A 17,600-nucleotide genomic window follows, 5' to 3' on the forward strand; every position below is an offset into this window, starting at 1 on the left:
AACAGCTGCCATGGCTACTGGAGCAGGTCAGAGACTGGGTATTCTGTGGCGAGTGACTCACCTCCTGACTCCCCAAAGCCTTTCCACCATCTACAAGGCACAAGTCAGGAGTGTGATGGAATACTCTCCACTTGCCTGGATGGGTGCAGCTGAAACAACACTCAGGAAGCTCAACACCATCCAGGACAAAGCAGCCCGCTTGATTGGCACCCCATCCACCAAACTAAACATTCACTCCCTTCACCACCGGCACACTGTGGCTGCAGTGTGTACCATCTGCAGGATGCACTGCAGCAACTCGCCAAGGCTTCTTCGACAGCACCTCCCAAACCCGCGACCTCCACCACCTAGAAGGACAAGGGCAGCAGGTACATGGGAACAACACCACCTGCACGTTCCCCTCCAAGTCACACACCATCCCGACATGGAAATATATCGCCGTTCCTTCATCGTCGCTGTGTCAAAATCCTGGAACTCCCTACCTAACAGCACTGTGGGAGAACCTTCACCACACGGACTGCAGCGGTTCAAGAAGGCGGCTCACCACCACCTTCTCAAGGGCAATTAGGGGATGGGCAATAAATGCTGGCCTTGGCAATGATTCCCATATTCCCGCATGAATTAAAAAACGAATCACATAATCAGACATTCACAAAAGAACAATATAGATAATAAAGTGCACTAAATCTGCATTTTCCTGGGAGCTATTAAAAAATTCCATAAATATTTTTAATGCTGCATAACATGGATAAAATGTCACTTTCTGGAGCTGAAATTGTGCTGTGCATTTTGTCATCAACATTATTTAAATGACAACATTATAGAGGAATTCCATAGAAATATGTTAAAGTGCTTGTGATTAATATCACAGTTTAATTTTAGTGCCTTTGACAGTTTGTGTACATGTAAACATTTTAATAGTGATTTTGTTTTATAAAAACTATTAAAAACAAAAGATTTCCATCGTTTTTTTTTAATGAGATGAAATCCTGTGAAAACATATTGCAACATTTGAGAATAAATTTGAGAGTATATGGGCCATAGCTGAACTGGAAAGAAAATGAAAAATTCAAATCTACTTCCATTTTTGGACGGTGACTGCAACGTGACATGTTAAAACAAGAAATCAAGGCCTCAAATGCTCAAAAGTGATTTATGATGGTTATATCATTATACCATGAGCCAGCCTGACCTCATGACTCGCAGGCACTGCCATCTCAAAAATGTAATACAGTTGAGCATTATTAGAATCAAAATTTCATACTAGCCCTCCACGATGTTCCTCAAGGTTAGTTAGAAGTTATATTGTTAAAAGTGGAAACTGCAAATAGGGGAAGGATGCACATGCAAAATAAAATATAGACAAACAACAATAACTTACATTTATGTAACGCCTTTAACGTAGTAAAACGTCCCAAGGCGCTTCACTGGAGCGATTTTCAAACAAAATTTGACACCGAGCCACATAAGGAGATATTAGAGCAGGTGACCAAAAGCTTGGTCAAAGAGGTAGGTTTTGAGGAGTGTCTTAAAGGGAGAGAGAGAGAGGTAGAGAGGCGGAGAGGTTTAGGGAGGGAGTTCCAGAGCTTAGGGCCTAGGCAGCGGAAGGCACGGCTGCCAATGGTGGAGCGATGAAAATTGGGGATGTGCAAGAGGCCAGAATTGGAGGAGCGCAGAGATCTCAGAGGGTTGTAGGGCTGGAGGAGGTGACAGAGATAGGGAGGGGCGAGGCCATGGAGGGATTTGAAATCAAGGCTGAGAACTTTAAAATCGAGGCGCTCCCGGACCGGCAGCCAATGTAGGTCAGCGAGCACAGGGCTGATGGGGGGTGAATGGGACTTGGTGCTGTATGTAGGTAGGTAACTGTATCAATATTTCTTGTCAAAATTACCTTAGGTAAAGTGAAAAGTTTATGCTTTACCCTATTTTGCTGTTTCTATGCAAAGACAAAAAAAATTGACAATTACCTTCACTGCTTCGAATATTGGCTTTGATTCATCCAGAGTGGAGGGGGCAGAAGTTACAACCAGTAGGTCCTGCATGCCCACTAAACAGCCAGTCTTGCTGTCAATGATTAAAAGAAAATCTTGTGCCTTATGTGCTACCCAGCTCTTTATTGGGCTCAATGAAGAGGGTAGGGCTTTGGTGTGATTGTTATGTAAGAAAGAAAGAATTTGCATTTAAATAGTATCATTCACATCCTCAGGATATCCCAAAGTGCTGTTCAGCCATTTAATTACTTTTGAAGTTTAGTGATTGTTTTATGGGAAAAGTGGCAGCCACTTTGTGCACAGCAAGGTCCCACTGACAGCAATGCAATAAATGATTCTATTACTTGTTTTTTTTTTTGGTGATGTTGGTTGAGAGATAAATGTTGGCCAGGACACCAGGAGCACTCCCCTGCTCTTCTTCAACTAGTGCCGTGGGATCTTTCATGTCCACCTGAACAGGCAGGCAGCACTTTGCTTTAACATCTCATCTGCAAGATGCCACCTCTGACAACGCAGCCCTCCCACAGTACTGCACTGAAGTGTCAGCCTAGATTATGTGCTCAAGTCCTGGAATGGGGTTTGAATTGGGAGGACACCAAGTATCCACAGAAAAATAATACCCAACAAAGCCCAACTCCATAATTGAAGCTCCAGGCAAGTACCTCAGTTGAGACCTAGGCTGGTGGCTTCTACAAGATAACTTTTTCCAGGGATGTATAACTCTACATGTACATGCAACTCTAGCGAGCTGAGTCTGTGCTCCCATGGAGAGCACCACGCACAGGGACTGTGTTGTAGGAAATCATAGGTGCACTAAAATGATCAGGTAGAAAGTTACAGGCTGTGCACCAACATTTTGCTGCAATAAGTTCCTCTATGACCACCGCTCCTCACTTGAAGCATGGGCTCCACCCTAATGAATAAGAATAAGCATTTTACTCTGAATTGTTCAATTTATTTATGTACTATTTTGTCTTGTAGTTGTTACTTACATGGTTATGTTTTCAGGTAGATGAAAAACCAGTATGGTTCCTCAAGCCAAGTTCACAATTTTTTTTAAAGCAACTTGATTTGTCAGTTTCTGCTACTTGTCTGGAATCAGTAACTTTGGGGGAAAAAAATTGAGTGATTTGATTGATCAGTTTTCTGATGCTTACTTATTCTTCATTGGTGCCTTCTAACGAAACTGAACTGATTTCAAGTCACTCGCGTTTAGTCAAACAGACATTTGATGGCAACTTAACTGATGTATTCATTTCAGCCAATCGTTAATTTTTGGGCCCCACAGACAAATGGCACTTTGAGGTGTGATACCTGTGCACACACACTTTCATGTGTGACAGGCATGTGCTAGACTTTTAATTCCATATTTTTTTCTTTTTTATTCGTTCATGGGATGTGGGCGTCGCTGGCGAGGCCGGCATTTATTGCCCATCCCTAATTGCCCTTGAGAAGGTGGTGGTGAGCCGCCTTCTTGAACCGCTGCAGTCCATGTGGTGAAGGGTCTCCAATATGTTGTTTTCTTATAGTGTTTTCATTTTATATCAAATTCTGGGTGATGAGGATTGATTTGCGGAGCCGCCTCCTTGATGTGGAAGCTTGTAAGACCAGAATTGTCTATTCAACTAGAGCACCTCCTGGTAGTTGTATTGAATGATAATCCAATCTAATATCAGGGTATGAATTGCTCTGGGAAGTGCTCAATGACATCTCATTATCTCAACGCTGATGCAATATGCAGAAGTAAGTTTAATTGCTGTCCCATTTCCTTTCAGGATAACACATTAACCTTCCCAGCGACCTATTTATTGTCCAGTGATGATAGTTTTTTTAATGTCAAAAAGGAAAGCTTCAGCCTTGGGAATTAGCCCTTCATAAGCTGAATCTAACTTCATATCAGTGTCAAAACAGAACTTAAAACAAAATCCCTTCCACGCCAAATAGGTAAAAATTCCAAAATTCTCTAGATTCTGGAAAGGTCTCAGTGGATTGGAAGGTAGCAAATGTTACCCTGCTATTCAAGAAGGGAGGGAGAGAGAAAACAGGGAACAACAAGCCAGTTAGCCTGAAACCTAACATTTAAGGGCACAGAATGTACTCTGGGTGGGGGACTTCAATGTCCATCACCAAGAATGGCTCGGTAGCACCACTACTGACCGAGCTGGCCGAGTCCTGAAGGACATAGCTGCCAGATTGGGCCTGCGGCAGGTGGCGAGCGAACCAACATGAGGGAAAAACCTACTTGAACTCGTCCTCACCAATCTACCCATTGCAAATGCATCTGTCCATGACAGTATTGGTAGGAGTGACCACTGCACAGTTCTCGTGGAGACGAAGTCCCGGCTTCACACTGAGGACACCGTCCATCGTGTTGTGTGGCACTACCACCATGCTAAATGGAACAGAACTAGCAGCTCAAAACTGGGCATCCATGAGGCGCTGTGGGCCATCAGCAGCAGCAGAATTGTATTCCAGCACTATCTGTAACTTCATGGCCCGGTATATTCCTCACTCTACCATCACCAACAAGCCAGGGGATCAACCCTGTTTCAATGAGGAGTGTAGAAGAGCATGCCAGGAGCTTACCTAAAAATGAGGTGCCAACCTGGTGAAGCTACAACACAGGACTACATGCATGCTAAACAGCGGAAGCAACATGCTATAGACAAAGCTAAGTGATTCCACAACCAACGGATCAGATCAAAGCTCTGCAGTCCTGCCACATCCAGTCGTGAATGGTGGTGGACAATTAAACAATTGTCGGAGGAGGAGGCTCTGTAAACATCCCCATCCTCAATGATGGCAGAGTCTAGCACGTGAGTGCAAAAGACAAGACCTCTATCACCTAGAAGGACAAGGGCAGCAGGCACATGGGAACAACACCACCTGCACGTTCCCCTCCAAGTCACACACCATCCTGACTTGGAAATATATCGCCGTTCCTTCATCGTCACTGGGTCAAAATCCTGGAACTCCCTTCCTAACAGCACTGTGGGAGAACCTTCACCACACGGACTGCAGTGGTTCAAGAAGGCGGCTCACCACCACCTTCTCAAGGGCAATTAGGGATGGGCAATAAATTCCGGCCTCGCCAGCGACGCCCACATCCCATGAACGAATAAAAAAAACATCGGTTGTCGGGAAAATACTGGAATCCATTATTAAGGAAGTGGTAATAGGGCACTAAGAAAATCATAATATGATTAAGCAGAGTCAATTAGATGGTCTAACTAATAGGACTAAAAGCCAACAAATCCCCTGATGGCCCACATTCGAGGGTTCTGAAAGAGTTCGCTGCAGAAATAGTGGACGCATTGGTTATGACCTTCCAAAATTCCCTAGATTTTAGAATGGTCCCAGTGCATTGGAAGGTAGCAAATGTTACCTCACTATTCAAGAATGGAGGGAGAGAGAAAACAGGGAACTACAGGCCAGTTAGTCTGACATCAGTCAGGGAAAATGCTGGAAACCATTATTAAGGAAGTGGTGACAGGGCACTTAGAAAATCATAATATGATTGGGCAGAGTCAACATGGTTTTATGAAATCATGTTTGACAAATTTATTAGAGTTTTTTGAGGATGTAACTAGCAGGGTAGATAAAGGGGAACCAGTGGATGTCGTATATTTGGATTTTGAAAAAGGCATTCGATAAGGTGCCACATAAAAGGTTGTTACACAAGATAAGGGCTCATGGGGTTGTGGGTAATATATTAGCATGGATAGAGGATTGGCTGAAGGACAGAAAACAGAGAGTAGGAATAAAGGGGTCATTCTCAGGTTGGCAGGTTGTAACTAGTGGGGTGCCGCAAGGATCAGTGCTTGGGCCTCAGCTATTTACATTCTACATTAATGACATTGATGAAGGGACCGAGTGTAATATATCCAAGTTTGCTGATGATATAAAGCTAGGTGGCAAAGCAAGCTGTGAGGAGGACACAAAGAGACTGCAAAGGGATATAGACAGATTAAGTGAGTGGGCAAGAAGATGGCAGATGGAGTACAATGTGGGGAAATGTGAAGTTATTCACTTTGGTAGGAAGAATAGAAAAACAGAATATTGTTTAAATGGTGGGAAACTATTAAATGTTGGTGTTCAGAGATGATGTGGAGATGCCGGTGATGGACTGGGGTTGACAATTGTAAACAATTTTACAACACCAAGTTATAGTCCAGCAATTTTATTTTAAATTCACAAGCTTTCGGAGGCTTCCTCCTTCCTCAGGTGAATGTTGTGAATTTAAAATAAAATTGCTGGACTATAACTTGGTGTTGTAAAATTGTTTACAGAGAGACTTGGGTGTCCTCATACAAGAAACACGAAAAGTTATTTTGCAGGTACAGCAAGCAGATAGGAAAGCAAATGGTATGTTGGCCTTTATTGCAAGGGGGTTTGAATACAAGAGTAAGGAAGTCTTACTACTGTTGTACAGGGCTTTAGTGAGACCACACCTGGAGTACTGCGGACAGTTTTGGTCTCCTTATCTAAGGAAGGATATACTTGACTTGGAGGTGGTAAAACAAAGGTCCACTAGATTAATTCCTGGGATGAGAGGGTTGTTCTATGAAGAGAGGTTGACTAGAATGGGCCTATACTCTCTGGAGTTTAAAAGAATGAAAGGTGATCACATTGAAACATATCAGATTATGAGGGGACATGACATTTTTAAAAATTCGTTCATGGGATGTGGGCGTCGCTGGCGAGGCCGGCATTTATTGCCCATACCTAATTGCCCTTGAGAAGGTGGTGGTGAGCCACCTTCTTGAACCGCTGCAGTCCGTGTGGTGAAGGTTCTCCCACAGTGCTATTAGGAAGGGAGTTCCAGGATTTTGACCCAGCGACGATGAAGGAACGGCGATATATTTCCAAGTCGGGATGGTGTGTGACTTGGAGGGGAACGTGCAGGTGGTGTTGTTCCCATGTGCCTGCTGCTCTTGTCCTTCTGGGTGGTAGAGGTCGCGGGTTTGGGAGGTGCTGTCGAAGAAACCTTGGCGAGTTGCTGCAGTGCATCCTGTGGATGGTACACACTGCAGCCACAGTGCGCCGGTGGTGAAGGGAGCGAATGTTTAGGGTGGTGGATGGGGTGCCAATCAAGCGGGCTGCTTTGTCCTGGATGGTGTCGAGCTTCTTGAGTGTTGTTGGAGCTGCACTCATCCAAGCAAGTGGAGAGTATTCCATCACACTCCTGACTTGTGCCTTGTAGATGGTGGAAAGGCTTTGGGGAGTCAGGAGGTGAGTCACTCGCCGCAGAATACCCAGCCTCTGACCTGCTCTTGTAGCCACAGTATTTATATGGCTGGTCCAGTTAAGTTTCAGGTCAATGGTGACCCCCAGGATGTTGATGGTGGGGGATTCGGTGATAGTAATGCTGTTGAATGTCAAGGGGAGGTGGTTAGACTCTCTCTTGTTGGAGATGGTCATTGCCTGGCACTTGTCTGGCGCAAATGTTACTTGCCACTTATGAGCCCAAGCCTGGATGTTGTCCAGGTCTTGCTGCATGCGGGCTCGGACTGCTTCATTATTGAAGGGTTGCGAATGGAACTGAACACTGTGCAATCATCAGCGAACATCCCCATTTCTGACCTTACGACGGAGGGAAGATCATTGATGAAGCAGCTGAAGATGGTTGGGCCTAGGACACTGCCCTGAGGAACTCCTGCAGCAATATTAGATGCTGAGAGATTGTTTCCCCTAGCTAGAGAGTCTAGCACAAGGGCCATAGTTGCTGAATAAGGGGTCGGCCATTCAAGACTGAGATGAGGAGGAATTTCTCCACTCAGAGGGTTGTGAATCTTTGGAATTCTCTCCCCCAGAGGGCTGTGGATGCTGAGTCATTGAATATATTCAAGGCTGAGATAGATAGACTTTTGGACTCTAGGGGAATCGAGGGATATGGAGATTGGGCGGGAACGTGGAGTTGAGGTCGAAGATCAGCCATGATCTGATTGAATGGCGGAGCAGGGTCGAGGGGCTATATGGCCTACTCCTGCTCCTATTTCTTATGTTTTTATGTACTCCAAAATGTTACAGTGCCTCAAGTCAAGCACTGCCCAGTTGTTTAAAGTGACTGTTTAGAACTCCGATGGTAGTTGGTGGGATGAATGTTTAGCCTTCGTTTGAAGCTACATGGTAACACCAATGTGACAATCGCAGCAGAATCCACGTTGAACTGATAGTACGGCAAACATTGTTGTTCTCCATTGTTGAATTAGATCGAGCTGAGTGAGTAAGGTGATTTCAATTTGGGCACTTTTATTTCATCTTGTGGAAAACTGCATTTATTTCTGAATGTTCATTAAGAAGGCCTTAATGAGCATTAGCAAGCAACATCACATTTAAAAAAAAAATTCATACCAATTTCACTCCTCTTTTTGGCGAAAGAGCAAGTGAAAGTCTCACTCCACTAAACTTCTGCTCCCTCAAACGGATCCATAGAATTTCGACTCCTGAGTGTTACTAAGTTATTCAACTCAATGGTGGCATCACAGCTGAACCTGATCCTGTGTTGACCCCATGTCCACACGTGCACCCCAGCAGGGGTCCCGCGACAGTGGTCAGGACTGGGAATCCCGACTGATTTTTCCCCTCCGGACATACTTGGATTGAAACTCGGACTTTCCTGGCCCTTGTGGCTCAGTTCACCATTATACAATGCACCTGCCAACAAATTCACTGGAGAAGCTGCCAAATGGTTTTGGTTGAATTTTATATATGTTAGTGTTAAGTGTAGTCTGTTGTTTAGGTTTCGAGTGAATTGATGAATGAACAATTAAATGGGTTTTGGCAAATAGGTATGCAAACTGATTGGACCCAAAAATCAGTGGGGTGGCGCATCTTGGCAAAAGTGCCCCCGACGTCTGCCGCTGACCCTGTCAATGTTCGTGGGGTCAGGGGATGTCTCGCAATTTACATGGCCATGTAACTCATCTGGGGTGTCTCCTCCACTGCTGAAGAAGCCAGGAAGATCAGCTTAAGTGCCCAGGGATTGGGGGCACGGTGTCAGCTTCCCCCTTCCAGCCCGAGCACATGCTGGACTTTCTGGCCTCTTTAAGGAGACCGTCTTAAAACTTTAAAAAAAAATTCCCGGCCAGATCACCAGGATCCCAGGCCACGATCCCTGGACTCACATCTGCCACGGAGACCACCATTACTCCTTCTTTTACCAGACGATCTGCTGCCAAGAATATATATATATATATATATATATATATTCCCTAACATCCATCAGAGGGATGCAGGAAGCACCTGCCCCATGGCCCTGTCCCCTTTACATCAGTAATCTTGTTTGGGGCAGGCAAAGGCTCCGCCTCACAGGGCCATCCAGAAACTGGAGTGTAAGGTCGGGAGTCTGCATATCGAGTTCTCAGCCTAGTTTCCGTCCTTTCCAGCGGACTCCTGCCAAAGTTACAGCAAGCATATGCCAGAACGGGCATAGATTTTCAACCCCATTGTCTTTACCTACAGCTTAACCCTGACCTAAACATAACTGGTAATTGCAAGATGCTGTGCTTCCAACTGGGAGCCGTGCATGCAGGGAGTGCAGCTTCTCCGTTCGGAGCCTGCGGTTGTGGAATTACCCCTAACATTTTTGGAACACTCACTCTGTGCTTATCAGGAATCCTCAATATCATCAACTTTAGATCATCACTCCTTAAAGGGCAATTGTATAACAGGAAGTGATGGTTTCCAATGGAGAAGTTTTGAGCTATAAATGCTGCAAATAACTGAAACTGCTGGCAGAAAAAGAGCCCCCTGTGTAAATGAGAGGGGATGTCTACATGGCCCTTGTACGAAGCCTAAGCCAGTGGGTGCACATAGCAGGAAATTGCCTGCCTGCGGCCCACGATTTTCTGTCCATTTTTTGGATGGAAAACCATTGGCTACACGCCCGTGATTTCCTGGTATGTTCACTCCTGTTGAGTGAGGCCAGGAACATGCAAGTGGTCAATTGTTCCAGGTTATGGCTCAGCCATGTGAATGTTGGACTTACTATTCTGTAAAACTTTGAGGGTTTGCCTTTGGGACCTTAGATGAAGTGAGACGGATGTTCTGTTGCAGCTTATAACTACTTTGGGTTCTGGGTATGATAAGTAATAAAGCATCGATTTTTGTGAGTGAACAATAAGAACCGACTGACAGTAGAGCATTTGTACCCAGTGTCCCAGTATTCAAGGAAATCGTTTTTTACAATGCACTCAGTGTCACCGCAGTTCCTGCAGCATGGAAGATGCTAAATGCTCAGAAGATGAAATACAGAGAGAAATTGCATTTCTATAGATCGCTATTTATTGTCAACATTACATGATAAAGACTTTAAAAAAAATAAAGGTGGCAGACAAGTGACAAAAAGGTGGTGTATGGGGTTGTAAGATGTGACTGTGCCTACAGTTCTCCCCCCTCTGTCCTTTTTGGGAAGTTCTTGGTCTTAGACAGTCTAGCAAGGGAACTATAGATTGGGGCTAAGTATTCCCCAATAGGAAGGGTGGGGGGTTGATATTTTTTGAGGACCTCCAAACTGACAGGAAGAGAACAGCGGTGGCAGAAGGTAGCAGCATGCTGGCAGCACAATATCTTTTTGTTTAGAAAATCTTAAAAAGAGTGGAACAGTTAACATAAATGAAGCATGAAAACATATGAGCTAAAATCATGAAAGCATTAATGCATTCATATGAAATCCTTTTGTTTGCTATTTTAACTAAGGCCTTTATTTTAATGGATGAATGCCTTTGTTAAAGTAGCAGACAGAAGAATTTAATACAAATTAATTAACACCTTCATTACTAGTATCGCACATAATGACTTCAGTCCCACAGTGTTTCGTATCTGTACCTAAATGTTTAATTTAAGCGTAACATTTGCTCAGGTGCTGCCTGTAGTAAATTACTCAGATGTTAAGGACTTACCTCTTAATGCAAGTCTTGCTTTGTCTGCACTATTTTACTGTCTGTGGCCTTTAGTGCTCCTAAATCAGCAGGTGCATCAATTTTATGCACAGTAATGCAAAATTTGGCAAGTTCTCTTGTAACAATAACCTGTAAAAGAACAAAATAAACAAAAGCATTATCTTTAGTACATTCAATACCGTGGTGAAAATATTGGAATGTTCCTTCAAGTAGTTCAGTCTGATGAACCAATAAGAGGGGAAAAATAGGCAGTAGTAGCCAAGAAATTATCCTTGCCGATATTAGTGGCCAAATGCTTAATGTTTTTGTATGATATTTCTTTGCCTGCTAATCCTAAGGGTCAGATGCTAAACCTTTTAAAATAACCAAATTAATCCTTCTGCTAAAATAAAGGACAGAGGTTGTCATACAAAGCCATTAAATATTTGTTCACTGATGTCATCAATAATAATGTTTAGGCTTGTAAGAGGGGAAAGAGAAAAAATTGCTCCTTGAGGTGAAAAATCATTAATGATTTTGGAAGCACTGGCTGTTCTTCCATTTATTATTATCTTTGTAAAGTGTTAAAATCGTACTAATAGTACGGGCAAACAGCCGTTCAAATTCAGGCTAGTAACATCACAGCTTCAACATGATGTCTTTGCGGCAAGCACAAAGCATAGTCCCAGCAGGATTTACATTCTTACCTCTTTATTTTTGGTGAGTGTGCACCCACCTTCATGTATCATTTATTTGTACTTATATTATTTGTATTTGCTTGTCCAACTTTAGTTTTGCCAGCTCTCCACACTACCCAGAAGGAATGACTCAGAGTTCAAAGCAACCAGGAGTTTCTTAATATTTGCAAAGATTGAAAAAGGGTTTAAACTTTGCTTTCTCACCAATCCAACTTGAAGAGATTGCAGATCCCAAAGTAGCAAAATATAAGTCGTGAAATACAATTTTATCTGGCTCATTTTTTGGTACAGCTAGCTAATTCTATATTACACCAGTATTAGAGCACAGGCTGATGGAGATTGTACACTAGCCGACACTTCCAACTGTGGTGCAAATTAAAATAGCCTTCTGCCACATGGGGGTAAGTTTTAAAACCCCAAGAACGGGTGGGTTGGGGGCGGGTGGGCAGTGAAATGCTAAGTTTTCCATCACAGCACATCACCATCCGCGGCAGGCACGGCGTGCAGTTCTGGGAGTTGCAGGGACACAAGACAGAGGTGCACCACAGGACCTGGAGAAGAGCAGACAGGGGACCAATGGAAGGGCTGAGGTCGCAAAAGCACTACCCACGTCAGAGGGTGTACAGAGCGAGGCTGAGCTTCCTGGACCTCTCTGAGGAGCAGCGTCTATGCAGGCTCAGATTGAGTTGCCAGGTGGGTACGGTAGCATAGTGGTTATGTTACTGGACTAGTAATCCAGAGATCTGGACAAATAATCCAGAGTTATGAGTTCAAATCCGGAATTAAAGAAAAACTAGTATCAGTAATGGTGGCCATGAAACTATCGGATTGTCGTTAAAAACTCATCTGGTCCTTTAGGGAAGGAAACCTACCATCCTTACCAGGTCTGGCCGAAATGTGACTCCAAACCCACAGCAATGTGGTTGATTCTTAATCGCCCTCTGAAATGGTCTAGCAAGCCACTCAGTTGTACAATCTCGCTACAAAAAGTCATAAAAACAGACGGACCACTAGACACCGGACATGACAAAGGCAAACCAAGCCCAGTCGACCCTGCAAAGTCCTCCTCACTGGGAGATCTGTCCCACAGACTAGTCAAGCAACAGCTTGACATAACCATACTCACAGAATCATACCTTTCAACCAACGTCCCAGAATCTTCCATCACCATCCCTGGGTATGTCCTGTCCCACCGGCAGGACAGACCCACCAGAGGTGGTGGTACAGTGATATACAGTCAGGAGGGAGTGGCTCTGGGAGTCCTCAACATTGACTCCGGATCCTATGAAATCTCATGGCATCAGGTCAAACATGGGCAAGGAAACCTACTGCGCTCCTTGAATCAGTCCTCCTCCATGTTAAGAAGCACTGGGGGTAGCAAGGGCACAGAATGTACTCTGGGTGGGGGACTTTAATGTCCATCACCAAGAGTGGCTGAGTCCTGAAGGACATAGCTGCCAGACTGGGCCTGCGGCAAGTGATGAGCGAACCAACACGAGGGAAAAACCTACTTGACCTCGTCCTCACCAATCTACCTCTCACAGATGCATCTGTCCCAGACAGTATTGGTAGGAGAGACCACTGCACAGTCCTTGTGGAGACAATGTCCTGTTTTCACACTGAGGACACCATCCAACGTGTTGTGTGGCATTACCACCGTGCTAAATGGGATAGATTCAGAACAGATCTAGCAGCTCAAAACTGGGCATCCATCGCCGTTCCTTCATCATTGCTGGGTCAAAATCCTGAAGCTCCCTACCTAACAGCACTATGGGAGAACCTTCACCACACGGACTGCAGCGATTCAAGAAGGCGGCTCACCACCACCTTCTCAAGGGCAATTATGGATGGGCAATAAATGCTGGCCTTGCCAGTGACACCCACATCCCATGAATGAATAAAAAATAATATTGCTAAAAGGCCTGGAACGGATAAGGAACTCAATGCCACCGTTCTCACATTATAACATCCAACTCTTGTGGTGGTAACTTTTGATCTAACATGTGACACCAAGAACTAAAATTGTTTAGTGCACTTCCACAATTGCTGATGTGATTGCGTTCCGCTTCTGCAGTGACCCATTATAAAATGCTGAATAAAACTCCGAGTCTGTCCATTCAGAATCTGCTTAGGAACTCAACAAGCTCACCCAGACTTTTTGAACAGGGTCGATGTTCTGCATTTGCATCTGGTCGCAGCTATTCTACAATTATTTCCGGCTGCATTCTTTTTGTAATTTATTTTAAATTTACATAAATTTTACACCTAATCCTGGAAACAAAACCCCTTCGTGTCAGTTTTAATTTTAGGCACTCCACACACAATCCATGATAAGCATTGTGGAAGGTAGCAATGCCACATAATCTAGAGTCATGAATAATACTAGGAGCTGTAACCTGACAGGGTTTTGTGCCTTAATTCCTCATGCATGAAAACATTGGAAAGCCCTGTTTACACTACAGCTTTAGATTTGCATTTATTTGCAGCTTATCTGGAAGAACATGTCGTGTGTAAACATGGCCAATTTTCGAGTGAGATACTAGAGGGCGGACAGCAGCAGTGAAACTGTACCCAGCAAAAAAAATCGGCACCTTCCAGGAGGGAGACAATCAAAGAGAAATTTTTAAAAAAATGTAAAATCTAACTGTGTGAATGTCATTAATATTACATGTACAAAAAAAAGTTTCTTTCTTATTGCTAAAATATGCAGAAATGTACACTCAACACGCTGTCAGAAGCCTTTGCCTTAATTTTATCAGAAAAGATGTAGATACAGTTTATTTGCCACAATGCTTTTTATGATCTACTCAACATTTAAAGTGTTACTTATATAGAGTTTCTCTTTATTCAGCAGTTAAAGTTTTTTTAAAATTAAAAAGCAATAGATGAAAGTTAACTGCTTATATCCTTTAATTAAAAAGAATAGGATTCACATCTGCGTGATAATTTTTAGAAAGCTGATGGAAAGCTTCATAGTTCTGTCATCAAAACAGTCATTGTTGTTCTGGTAGAGGCTTGTGAATTTAAAATAAAATTGCTGGACTATAACTTGGTGTTGTAAAATTGTTTACAATGGTAGAGGCAAGGAAGAGAGATGAAAGTAAGGATGGAAATGTGTTTGAGTCACGAATAGAAGGGTGGAAAAATACAGCTTACACAAATAACACCGGTTTGTATGTCACGAAGACAACGGCAACACGGATAACGACTGATGGTAACCATAATGAGTGACAACTAAAGTAAGTGATGTCCAGTAAGGGACGTGAGCTATTTAAAAGACATAGAGGACTTGTCAAAGCCAGCCTTGTGATAAAATAACCACAAGTGAGACTGACTAGTTAACTCATAAAGAAAGAAAGAAAGAACTTGCATTTATATAGTGCCTCATGACATCCCAAAGCACTTTACAGCCAGTGAGATACTCTTGAAGTGTAGAAAATGAGGCAGCCAATTTGCGCACAGCAAGGTCCCATAAACAGCAATGAGATAAGAACCAAATAATCTGTTGCAGTGATGTTGGTTGAGGGATAAATATTGGCCAGGAGAGAACTCCCCCGCTCTTCTTTGGAATAGTGTCACGGGATCTTTTATGTCCGTCTGAGAGGGCAGACGGGGCCTCGGTTTAATTTGATTATTTGTTTTTTTTTTGGTGATGTTGGTTGAGAGATAAATGTTAGCTAAGATACCAGGAGCACTTCCCTGCTCTTCTTCAAATAGTGCTGTGGTATCTTTCATGTCCACCTGAACAGGAAGGCAGCACTTTGGTTTAACATCTCATCTACAAGATAGAACCTTTGACAACGCAGCCCTCCCACAGTACTGCACTGAAGTGTCAGCCTAGATTATGTGCTCAAGACTCTAGAGTGGGATTTAAACCCACAGTCTTCTGACTCACAGGCTAGAGTGCTACCAACTGAGCCCAGGCTGACAACTCATGGACAATAAAGTCACAGAGCATTGTGATCAGCCTCCTGAGTGGAGCTATCTAATATCAGATCAATGCCGACGGTATTTGCTGTTCATAATACTCGAGGCAAACTTCTACTAGGAAAATTAAATTAGTATTTTTTCCTGCTTTTTATAGCTCTAAAAATAAGTGGAGACGACTTTTGTTAATATTATATCAGTGAAAATCTAATGTTTACTTCCACTGATATTTGACCACAATAACTCAGTGAATATGATTGCCAAATGAGTAGAAGTGTTTACATTTACCATAATATTCTATTTAAAACACTCATGGTAGTTTCTTTGAACTAAAAATACATTTTTTTGTAACTTTCAAGTCCAAAACATAAGTTGAAGTTGTTTTGTCGTGTCAGTAGCAATATAATTTTGATTGCCACTGGTATCTCCACACAAGTACTGTGTACAGTTCTGGTCACCCTATTATAGAAAGGATATTATTAAACTAGAAAGAGTGCAGAAAAGATTTACTAGGATGCTACCGGGACTTGATGGTTTGACTTACAGGGAGAGGTTAGACAGACTGGGACTTTTTTCCCTGGAGAGTAGGAGGTTAAGGGGTGATCTTATAGAAGTCTATAAAATAATGAGGGGCATAGATAAGGTCGATAGTCAAAATCTTTTCCCAAAGGTAGGGGAGTCTATAACGAGGGGGCATAGATTTAAGGTGAGAGGGGAGAGATACAAAAGGGTCCAGAGGGGCAATTTTTTCACTCAAAGGGTGGTGAGTGTCTGGAACGAGCTGCCAGAGGCAGTAGTAGAGGCGGGTACAATTTTGTCTTTTAAAAAGCATTTGGACAGTTACATGGGTAAGATGGGTATAGAGGGATATGGGCCAAGTGCAGGCAATTGGGACTAGCTTAGTGGTATAAACTGGGCGACATGGACATGTTGGGCCGAAGGGCCTGTTTCCATGTTGTAACTTCTATGATTCTATAAGTGCAATAAAAAATGTGCCACAGATAACTAACTGATGGAGATTTCTTCCAGAGACTGGGAAAGAACAAGTATGAAGATCATTGTGATTACCACCAAGGATTGTAGCAATTGTTCCCATTGCAACACTGCTCTCTGTTCGACTCAATGAGGGAACATTTGACAAATCAATTAAGAGAATGAGATACAGCAATGCCTTGGCATTGCAGGATGTTTTAAACTCACGGGGTTGAAGAAGCAGTCAGTTGTTGATATAAACTGGTGAAATTTTTGTATAATGTCTAGCCTGCCAATTGTTAGCTTTTAATTCATGTTTCAAACACTACATCGAGAATTATTGTTCCAGACATTCAGAATTGATTCTATCTGATTGCTCATTAACTTTGATTTTTTTCTGGCGTGTCTTGCCACTTTTGATACTTTGGGCTGGAACAGACTGTGCGTCATAATCAATATTATTCTGTTGTTGCCATACCAAAAGTACCTCATTTAACAGAAAATTCAACCTAAAAGAGGCAACTTCTGCACTAGGACATTACAAATAAACTGCTTGACTTGTGATTAAGATTTAAATTTCTTTACACTGTTGACAGTTGCACTTGTGTGGAGATACCAGTGGCAATCAAAATTATATTGCTACTGACACAACAAAACAACTTCAACTTATGTTTTGGACTTGAAAGTTACAAAAAAATGTATTTTTAGTTCAAAGAAACTACCATGAGTGTTTTAAATAGAATATTATGGTAAATAATGCTTTTGTTTTGCTAAAAGATTGTACATTTGGCAAATAATTCTCTAAGTCCTGGTGTGTCCACAACTAATTCATGACAATGGAGGGGTTGTTGTGTTTGTGGATATCGCTCTGTTATTGCATTATGACGATGAAATATCAGGAACAATGAAACACAGAGAAGACTAGCAATATGGGCTCCATTCCCCTGTCTCTCTTTCTTTATATAAATTTTTTTCAGTTCCTATTTTATTTTTCTTCCAATTTTTCCCCTTCTCTCCTGAAGGTGTTGAGTTATGCTGTGGTATGGCAGAGTCATCAGCCACCTTCTGGTACTTTGCCTAAGTGACTATTTTTCACGTGTGAGCCGAGACAATGAATATTGGGCAGCTCT

The 17,600-nt window shown here is 42.9% G+C and overlaps 1 protein-coding gene across 1 annotated transcript in view; it reads right to left on the minus strand.

The window, feature by feature from the left end:
* The window catches only part of myom2b (myomesin 2b), a 154,830-nt gene that overhangs the window by 3,712 nt on the left and 133,518 nt on the right, over positions 1-17,600 (minus strand). The window contains exon 39 of the mRNA XM_067984018.1: positions 10,895-11,023. Coding sequence (XP_067840119.1) covers positions 10,898-11,023 — 126 coding nt within the window. The 3' untranslated portion in view covers positions 10,895-10,897. The remainder of the gene's footprint in view (positions 1-10,894; positions 11,024-17,600) is intronic.

The sequence above is a fragment of the Heptranchias perlo genome, chromosome 5, assembly GCF_035084215.1.
Source record: "Heptranchias perlo isolate sHepPer1 chromosome 5, sHepPer1.hap1, whole genome shotgun sequence".
In the NCBI taxonomy this organism is placed as follows: Eukaryota; Metazoa; Chordata; class Chondrichthyes; order Hexanchiformes; family Hexanchidae; genus Heptranchias; species Heptranchias perlo.